This window comes from Rhincodon typus, chromosome 23 (assembly GCF_021869965.1).
Source record: "Rhincodon typus isolate 14 chromosome 23, sRhiTyp1.1, whole genome shotgun sequence".
NCBI lineage: Eukaryota > Metazoa > Chordata > Chondrichthyes > Orectolobiformes > Rhincodontidae > Rhincodon > Rhincodon typus.
The window spans coordinates 22,323,920-22,333,848 of NC_063354.1; the positions used below are offsets into that span (position 1 = coordinate 22,323,920).

The following is a 9,929-nucleotide window of genomic DNA, read 5'->3' on the forward strand; positions in this document are numbered from 1 at the left end:
TTCATATTGGTGCTAAAGATCATATACAGGGCAGAATTATTTTTAGTGTGTTTGTGCATTATTATGTTCGAGTACACAGACGTTTTACCAACTGATATGATGAGACGTTGCCAGCATATTTTGGGCCGCAATGTTGTAAGTTAACTCCAAGTCAGAGTTTCACTTACCCTGTCATTGGGATTATGGAGAAAAATAACAGGGCTCAGTGTTTCTCCTGCTTCCAGGTCCCTTACTTTCCAACTTTACTACCACCACCCACATCTTTAACTCTCCTTCTCACATCCTTCAGGATTGTCAATAGGGATCAAAATAATCTCCCACCACCCCACGGTTCTCAATGAGATTTTCTCAAGTGCTACTTTTTTATTTGAAGGCAACTTTGTTATTCTCACTAATACATTTGTTCAGTGGTGCAGTTGTGTTTGTATTGACATATGAGTATTTGGGCTCAAACAAAAGGAGAATTAGACAAATACACCAATATCCTTGATAATTAGCAACAACACAAAACTAATTTCACGTCAATTTTTCAGACACCAAATTATTCAAGTTGGCTCAAGACTACAGGCAGAAGTTAACAAACTTTTCTTTTCAAAAATATCTGACACAATTCTGCACATAAAAAAACCATCACCTTAAACATGCCTTCATGAGATCACAACTCATGAATTTCCTTCACATATCCACAAAGCTGGAAAGTTGGCAGTTACTGTACTTATTGTTGCATCTCAGATTTAAATGATGCAGGGTTCACTTCAATAATATTCATCACTTTTTCCTCACTTCTTATACCACCTGATCATACGCGACCTTAAGCTAGACATTCCACATTCATTTGCAAGGAATTAATTGCCTCAGCGAATTCAAGTTTTCCTGGCTCCTAATTAGCCGAATTTCCCCGAGTTGAGAGGCTAAAAACTTGTTCACTTTCTTTACAGCTTGTCTCTCTCTCCCAGTTCACCTCGCATCTTCCTTACACCCTCCAGACTCCCTCTCAGCAGCCTTCTCTCTCACCATCCCATGCTCCACAGCTTCCCTCTTTCCCTTCTTCCCCCACCTAGCAGCAGCAAGCATCGGAGAGATCCAGCCAGTGCTTAGAGGGGAGCTCCTCAGAGATTGCAAGAAAAGTGTGGTAACAGACTGTCCAACTCATCTCTGAGTGAGGATATTTTTCATTGTTTCAAAATGAACTTCAGTTTTCTTAAAAAGGATTTGTTTTGGGCTCACAACTCATGTTCGGCCCATTAACAGAACCAGGACCAACTGGGCACAAAGAACAAAAAGAACAAAGAAAATTACAGCACAGGAACAGGACCTTTCGGCCCTCCAAGCCTGCACCGACATGCTGCCTGTCACAACTAAAACCCCCTACCCTTCTGGGGACTGTATCCCTCTATTCCCATCCTATTCATATATTTGTCAAGACGCCCTTTAAAAGTCACTAACGTATCTGCTTCCACTACCTCCCCCGGCAGCGAGTTCCAGGCACCCACCACCCTCTGTGTAAAAAACTTGCATTGTACATCACCTTTAAACCTTGCCCCTCGCACCTTAAACCTATGCCACCTAGTAACTGACTCTTCCACCCTGGGAAAAAGCTTCTGACTGTCCAGTGTGTCCATGCCCTTCACAATTGGCACTTACCGGTACTGTAGATGTGCCTGTTAAGGACTGTGTGTTTGCATCAGTGCAAGGCTGGTCGGAATGCGTCTGTGTTGGTGTGTAAATCGTCATGGCGTGCTCTGGTACCGTGGTCTGTCCAGCATAGTCCTGAGTAGCGTGCGGGTGTGCTGGAGCATATTCCGCTGGGATTCCGTTCTGTGGCGCAGGGTACTGGGCAGGGGGGTAGGGCTGTGCCATCGCTTCCGGAGGGGCTGTGGCTTCTTGGTTACCCTGAAAAGAACACAGGACAAATTTATAACATTTCTCAGAGTCAAAATGGTTTTGGTCTTAGTTTATATACTGTGTGTGCAGAGATATTCATCATCCTATTTTGCAAGAAACATTTGCCAGTGAACTTTAGAAAAGAACTGTAATATTCCAAACTACTGAATTCCCAAGTGAGGCCAGGAGCAAAAATGTTCCTGGAATCCCTCAGGGTCTAAAGTCAGTCAGCGCTTATTGTCCCAAATTGGTAAGGTTTAATAATTACCAAATATATGAGCACATTGTTCTGAAAACGACTATTGCAACTGATGAGCATAGCTCTTATAAAATAATACCGCTTTGTAAAGCATACCATTAGTACACAGAGCATTTCAGCAAATCTCAATTGTGCTACTTAGGAAAATACCAGAGATCAATTAATTGATAAATATTTGATTATAGCCTGTGATTGAGTACTGCAGTGTTGTCAGCATTTCCAGCTGTTGCATTGATAGGTTAAAGCAGGAAACAAGCTGAATATTCTGATAACAGAGCCCTTGATTTCCCTCTGACAGGGATCAGTCAGTTGAACTCGTCACATAAAGAGAACAAGAGCTCGCAAGATTTCAAGCTGAACTGTTTTATCGCATTGCCAATCACACCATTTGCTTTTTCATTGCGGCCCATGCACACAGGGTTGTCAGGAAAGTATCCTTCCAAAGTACCTCATTTTCTTTTAATGTTCTTCCATCCAGTTGCTCAGAGCAATGATTTTAAATACAACTATTATCTCATATACAGTCAGGTATTTAAAGCTGGCTGTTTTGATAGGTTTTCTTACATATGTTGAGTCACTCAAACGTAAACACAAACTCAAATATTCCAAGCTGACAGCTCTGAGTAATATTGTAGGGATGACTGACAATAATGGTTTATTGATAAGCACTTCAGTATCTGACACTGCAGAATATAACCAAGGTTTGGAGGGAGTGAAAGCAGGCGATGAAGCAGAGAAATAACAGTGCAACTTCTAGGGATCACTATCAAAATCAATTTGAGCTCCTGGTTTGTATTCCAAACACCTCAACATTGATGGTATAAATTTATATCTGATAGTCTGAATAACCTGAACTCATTCTTTGTCCTGATGATCAGAGAATGGTCACATCCCATCCACGCCACATCATGCTGCAAACAAATTATTACTTCATGCTCAAGATCCATTTTAAGCAATCCGCCATCTCCCCTTCCCACTGGATTACCGAAGAAATCTACCACACTTCACTCCCTCTAGACTCTGAGATAGAAATTTTCATATTGTCCTCCCCAGTTAGTGTAGACCAAGAATGTTATTACAATTACAACATATAAAAGACATCTGGATGGATATATGAATAGGAAGGGTTTAGAGGCCATATGCTGGCAAATGGGACTAGGTTTATCCAGGATATTTGGTCAGCGTGGATGAGTTGGACCGAAGGGTCTGTTTCTGTGCTGTATATCTCAATGACTGTAAAAAAAACTTTCTTAATTTGTAATACAAATTACATATAAGCCAACTGCAAACAACCCTTTCTAAAAAACCTGGATTTCAATATCTGAATTTGGCTGAAACGTGTATGGTTAATAAGTAACTCCATTGTAACTACAAATCAAACTTGAAAAGTACTTTTCATCACCCTCCAAAAGCATCTGGATGAATATAAACAAATACCAGGCCCAGACCAGTATATATGTAGAATATCAGCAGAAACTCACAACAGCACATTACTCCTTCAGTGCATCATCCGCTCAAGTTTCCAAAGTGGGGCTTGCTCATAAAACCTTCTCATTTTGAAGTGGGTGTTACCACTAAGCCAAAGTTGATACTCCAAAATTCTGGCACTTCACAGGCCTGTTATTCTTCAATCTTAATTCCCAAAATCAAATCTGTGCTTATTGAGAACCATCATCTGTTTTCACTTTCATCCTCTCACCATTTTTAGATGCATCATTTCTGGATATTTTCTAATCAACCTGTTCGGAGATTACACACCTGAAACCCAGGTTTCCTGGCTCAGAGGTAAGGACACTACCACTGCAGCACAAATACCCTTGCACTTTGATGATAGCTGTCATGGTCACCATAACAGAGATAAATCTTTCAATTCCACCAGCTGTAGTGGTGGGATATGAACCTCTGCCCCATAGCTATGTCCTCTGGATTGAAACCAAAAAAAAAATCACAGCGGGTCAGGCAGCATCCTTGGAGAGAGAGCAAGCTAATGTTTCAAGTTGATGTGAAATGTGGAGGGGGCAGCCTTTATGCCATAGTGGGATGGTGGGTGTGAAGAGTTGGGGAAAGTGCAGATTAAGCGATCAGAATGTGATAATGGCAGAACAATGGGTTGTCTAACTGCCAGACTTGCAAGAACAGTCAGTCCCACTGGAGTGAGGGGAGGGGAGAGAGGACATGGTGACAGAGAATGTAACAAGTAAAACTAAAAGAAAGGAAAGGAATGGAAATGCATTCACGATTTGTTGGTGTTGAACTCAACATTCAGCCCAGAAGATTGCAAATTCCTAGTTTGAAGATGAGATGTTGTTCCTTCAGTTTGCACTGTGATTCGCTGGAGCACTGCAGCAAGCCGAGGACAGACACGTGGGGCATGTGAGCAGGGCGCTGTGTTAAAATGATCAGCTATGGGAAGGTCGGGGTCATGCTTGTGCACAAACCAGAGGTGTTCTGCAAAGTGGTCACCAAGTCTGCGTTTAGTTTCTCCAGTGTAAAGTAGGTCACATTGGGGTGCAGCGGATACAATTCACAAGATTGGAGGAGGTCCAGGTGAAATGCTGCTTCACCTGGAAAGACTGTTTAGGCCCTTGGATGGTGAGCAGGGAGGAGGTGAAGGGGCAGGTGTTGCACCTTCTGCGGTTACATGAGAAGATGCCACGGGAAAGGGGGGGTGGTGTTGGCTGTCAAGGATTGGACTACGGGTTGCTTGTCGAGTGACATTACCACAACACCACTATCTCCCTGTGCACCATTTCTGAAACAGGACAAATCAGTTGCTGCACATATCTGAATATTGAATATAAGATTGACATCATTGTGCACATTGTTTAAAGATTTGCAGCAGCAGAAAAAGCAAGACAATTCCATCCACTGCAGGATGCATGGTTTTACTTTTCTCACGTCTTATCAATTCTTGGTCAATCCATGAATCCCATTGACAGGAAGGACAGACATCCATATCATCACAGAAAGCTCCAAGGTTCAACCTGTGGTCCAGAGTTTGAACTAACCCATTTTGCTTGGACCACAACCATTGGTCTTATTACTTTCAGGTTATGGAAGGAAAAATAAATTAACTACGTTCCTTATTCATGGTACAAAACATGAAATTGAGCTTGTCACTGCCTGTACCAGTGTGCGTAAGCTGCTTGTTAAATTTTGCATGGCAATATTAAAGGAGAGGCAGGGAATTTTCCAAATGTCCTGTGCAACATTTTTCCTAAATCACAACCACCAAAATAAATGAAATGATGCCATGATACTGCTAAAAAAAATGAACCACTGATTTTCAAATTCTATTATCTGATTTTAATATCTGGGATTCCAAGGACTGAAAAGGTTTTAAAAAGGAAAAATATCGACTTAAAATGGCCAGAGGAATCAGCTAACCATATGGGTTAGTCAATGTTCATGAGATCAATGTGGAATGAACAGAATCATCTGCCACCCAGTCAGACACGAAGATATCCTCATCTCCTATTTTGATTTCCACCCATATGGTAAGTTTACATATCGGAGATTTGAGACATTGTTTCCAGGCTTGATAGTTGCAGGCAATGACATCAGAAAATGGAATGCGTAATATTGCATTTATTTCTATTTCAGGAACCTACTTTTGGCAGAGATAAGGAGATGATTCATGACTGGAACCAGCTGGTTCTCATGGTCTGTCAAAGGACAAAACAATTGGTAACAATACAAATTAGATAAAAACATCCAGACATTCTAAACTTAAAGAGATGTGAAATATTCTCCACTCCTTAGACATATCAATTAAACAACTGTGGTCTTAGGTTAAACCATTTACGCCTCAAGGACACCCGTAAGGATTTTAAACTGTACACTTCTTTTATCTTTCTTTTGTACGGGACACAATGCATTTTTCAACCCTTTCAACTCCGGTGCCTAAGTGTCTATCTGTTTGACTTTGCATCTTCTCTTTAGCTTGGCAGATAAGGAAATTGCTCTTCCTTTCACTCAAGAAAACCTTGTGATTGGTTCCTTAAATGAAGCAAAGGAGGGATTAGTAAGATGAAAGTGGCTGGCACAGTTGTTAGCGCTGGTGCAGGTAAGGGAAAGGGACTGAGGTGACCTGAGTGAATGAGTAGGCAGCTCAGAGGTCCTGTAGGATTAGTAGTGTGGGGAGGTGGGGGGGGGGGGTGGTAGTGGTAATTGAGTGGAAGAGAGAGTGAGGGGAGGAAGATATTACATGTGATAGAGGGAGTGGTAGAGCATGAGCTTTGGTGGGAGGTGGGTGTAATAGAAGAAATAGAAGAGTGTGAACTATTATCCTGGTGGATTGGAGAAGGTCATTGATCTTCTTCCTACATTGTGGCCATTGCTCTAGGATGTGGAAATAGCACTGATCTGGGTAGTAATGTCAGACTAAACTGGTAGCTTTTGATGGTGTTGTCTCCTCTGCCAATGCTAAGCAAAGATGATTGCCCACCTCTTCATCACTCCATTGACCAGGACCTCCAGGTTCATGTCAACAAAGCAAGGCTCCAATTTCCCCAAGTCCGACACGTTTGTGGCAATTCACATAAACCATGCAGGGCATCTCTGGACTGGCGGTGCTTGACTGGGTGCATGATTGGTCTTTAAACCTGGCACTGGTACTCATGCCAGGCATCCCAGGAGATTCCAGCTGTGGTGAGAGGGAGGACACAGCCAGCAGGGTATTATAGTAGCATTGGGAATGAGGTGAGTTTGGGAAGGTAGCATAATAAATCCCGCTAGGCCTCATGAGGAGAAACCTTCTACAATATTTGCCAAATTGACACTTAGATGCTACTTGACAAAATATAGCCTAATGCTTTAATTAGAAGACACAAATGGTCCACCCAATCAGGCATGAAGAAACCCTCATGTCTTATTTTGGTTTACCCTGTATGGCAAGTTTCACTTACTGAAGATAAAAGACATCACTTGCAATTGTCAAGCTTGGATACAATGAATTCACTACATTAGAATACACAAACCAGCTGTATATTGGGAGTGCTTTTGGCGAAGTTGGTGAAATGGATTTGTGATGGAACCAACTGGATATAGCTTTCTTTGTGTCTCTCAAAAGGATCAAATACCTGGTGACAGCACAAACTGGAAAGAGACACAAAGATACAGAGAAATTAAAGGGATCTGAAGTATTCAATTCCATTGTGGATTTGAGGATTCAATTAAATAACTGTGGTCAAAGGTTAAAACCTTTACATATCAAGGATACCCTAAGTACACTGGTATAGTCTTCAATATTCCTTTTGAACTGGAATCTAGCGCCCTTTACTATAAACAGTATTCTTGCGTGAATGCTCGTGGTTGTGTCTTTATCATTTTTCTGAAGCTTAGGAGTTAAGAAAATTACTCTTTTTTTTTCACTTGAGAAAGCACTGTAATTTGCTTCTTACTGATATAATAGAAACTGGGTAACTATAGATTTTTACAGAGATGTACAGCCTCATGCTAAAATGAACAATGCATCTTTCCAGCAGCCAAAACAAGAAAGTTGAGTCGAAGGGAACTGATTCATCCCTCCTCTTCTGAGAGTAGTAAATATTATGTAACTTCTTGCTATAATGATCAAAATGATTACCTGGCACATTTGCCAACAAAACATTTTAAAATCTCATTTTTTTGGGGGGTAATTTACAGATATTTGTATGAGACATAGTAAAACTCTATACTAGCCTTCTTATTCTTTGATCTGTGTTTAGTTATCCTTTCATTGTGTCCGGATCAGTTTCTACTCAAGAGTAGATCTGGTTCAACTGTGGTAACCTCTACGTGTGAATAGTTTGCCAACACTCAATGTCCATGCTCACACATAAGAAATAGACACTTGGGCAAAACACTGGAGTATTACAACTGCATATAAACCCAAGTTGAGCACAAATCAATGCCTTCATGAACATTTTTTTAAAAAAAGGCCCAGATATTTCTCTCAAGCCGTCAATAAATCTAACTGTTTGAGCGCTGAACATTCAAATAATTACTCTGTTACTACTGTGATGGTAAGACTGCACAATTGGGTCATAGCGACTTTTGCACAGATGGATGATGAAAGTGGACATCTTGTTTGGTTTGAATTAAATTCTATCTGAATGTGCAGCCTTATGAATATTGTGTACACAGCCTTCTTTAATTAATGTTCACTGAGTCCGTGGCTGCACTAAACATTCCTACAATTGCATTTAACAAATCCTGCCAATGCCAGACATATCAGCAAACAAACCGACCTGATTCTTCAATTAGAAAAAACATTCCATTATCCAAATGAGGGTGCCCTATTCTCTATTAAAATAGGTTCCTTTTTGTAATCAAAGTAATAGTTTTGCATGTCAACAAGGTGTCTCTATCTTGTTTTATTATGTCATTGTAAAGCATTCAGTGAGTTAATCATACCCAATGGGAGATACATTTTAAGCCAAAGAACCTTGTGTTCAGACTGCCATGTGTAAAGGCACTTAAATGGCTTCATGGCATTATCTACGCATATTTCCCACTGAGCCATTAGCCTGCTGCATATCCGAATCTACTGAATCTTAACTTAATTATTCAGATTTACTGCTGTAACCAGCAGAGATCAGAAACATGATCAATATGGCATGTATCTTCGCCCAGAAAAGGGCGAAAAGTGAAGTTGAGAAAGAGCTAATGCCGAAGTATTTGTAACCATTAAACATTAAATCAAAATGTAACCCATTCGTCTACCACTAAGCACTCGTTGTTCACATAAGTAGGTTATCGAAAGCCTGGTCCAATGTTCTACTTCAACTTAACAATGTTTCTGAAACTGCTAGAAAGGCAAAAGGACTGCAGACGAATGTTGGCAACTTGAAGCACTTGTTCAAAATTTAAAAGATGCATGGAAAGAAACACTCTGCTAGTGCCTAACAAAGCTGCATTGTCCTTGAAAAGATGCTCAGTTGACGAAAAGATAATGAAAGCCAAATACTGAAGGAGCTAGCACATATTCAAAGGACTCACATATTGATAAATGTGAGATACCATTTTCTTTACTTGTTAAAACAAAACAAGAATGTTCAGGAAGTATTCCGTGATAGGTTTAACAATAACTGGTTTTGACAATCATAAGGTGAATGTCCTACCTGTTTGCTTATTTGCTTGCTTTAAGTAAAGAGAGTAAATTATTGTTTTGTTGTCATATTGAATAGATTTAACATTTGAATAAAAAAAAGCTGGTGGTATACTGCAAGATCTGAGCATTTTGTTATCCTGTCCTCTGCTGCTTTCGCTGTTGGGGATGAGTAAATAAAATTAGTTCAATAATGACTGCCCATTGAGCTTGTGGTCATCTTAGTCGGTCAATATGCAAAAAAGCCCACAGAAGATCATGATAGGGCTGGGATGAAATTTTTTTATTAAACACTTTTCATTTAAGACATTAAGGACTGCAATATTTTGAAACAGTTTTGTAACTCTTAAACTTATGTTGAGAATGTTTGAGCAATTTGAAAGATTGTTCTGTGTACACATTGAGTACATACCAAGTTCAAACACAGAGTGAAACAGGATGGCACGAAATTGAAAAAGCATTGTACTCAAGGTATATTTGAGGACAACTGGGGAATTCTATCATGATAAATGGGATGAGTATAATCATGAACAAATGCTTCAATATTCCTTTTGAACTGGAATCTAGCGCCCTTTATTATAAACAGTATTCTTGCGTGAATACTTGTGGTTGGGTCTTTATCATTTTTCTCAAGGTTAGGAGTTAAGAAAATTACTCTTTTTTTTTCACTTGAGAAAGCACTGTAATTTGCTTCTT

At 40.1% G+C, this 9,929-nt stretch overlaps 1 protein-coding gene across 3 annotated transcripts in view; it reads right to left on the reverse strand.

The window, feature by feature from the left end:
- Positions 1-9,929, reverse strand: part of rbfox3a (RNA binding fox-1 homolog 3a) — a 255,819-nt gene that overhangs the window by 165,129 nt on the left and 80,761 nt on the right. For all 3 annotated transcript variants that reach the window (XM_048610905.1, XM_048610904.1, XM_048610906.1), the window contains exon 2: positions 1,645-1,893. In XM_048610905.1, coding sequence (XP_048466862.1) covers positions 1,645-1,860 — 216 coding nt within the window. In that variant the 5' untranslated portion in view covers positions 1,861-1,893. The remainder of the gene's footprint in view (positions 1-1,644; positions 1,894-9,929) is intronic.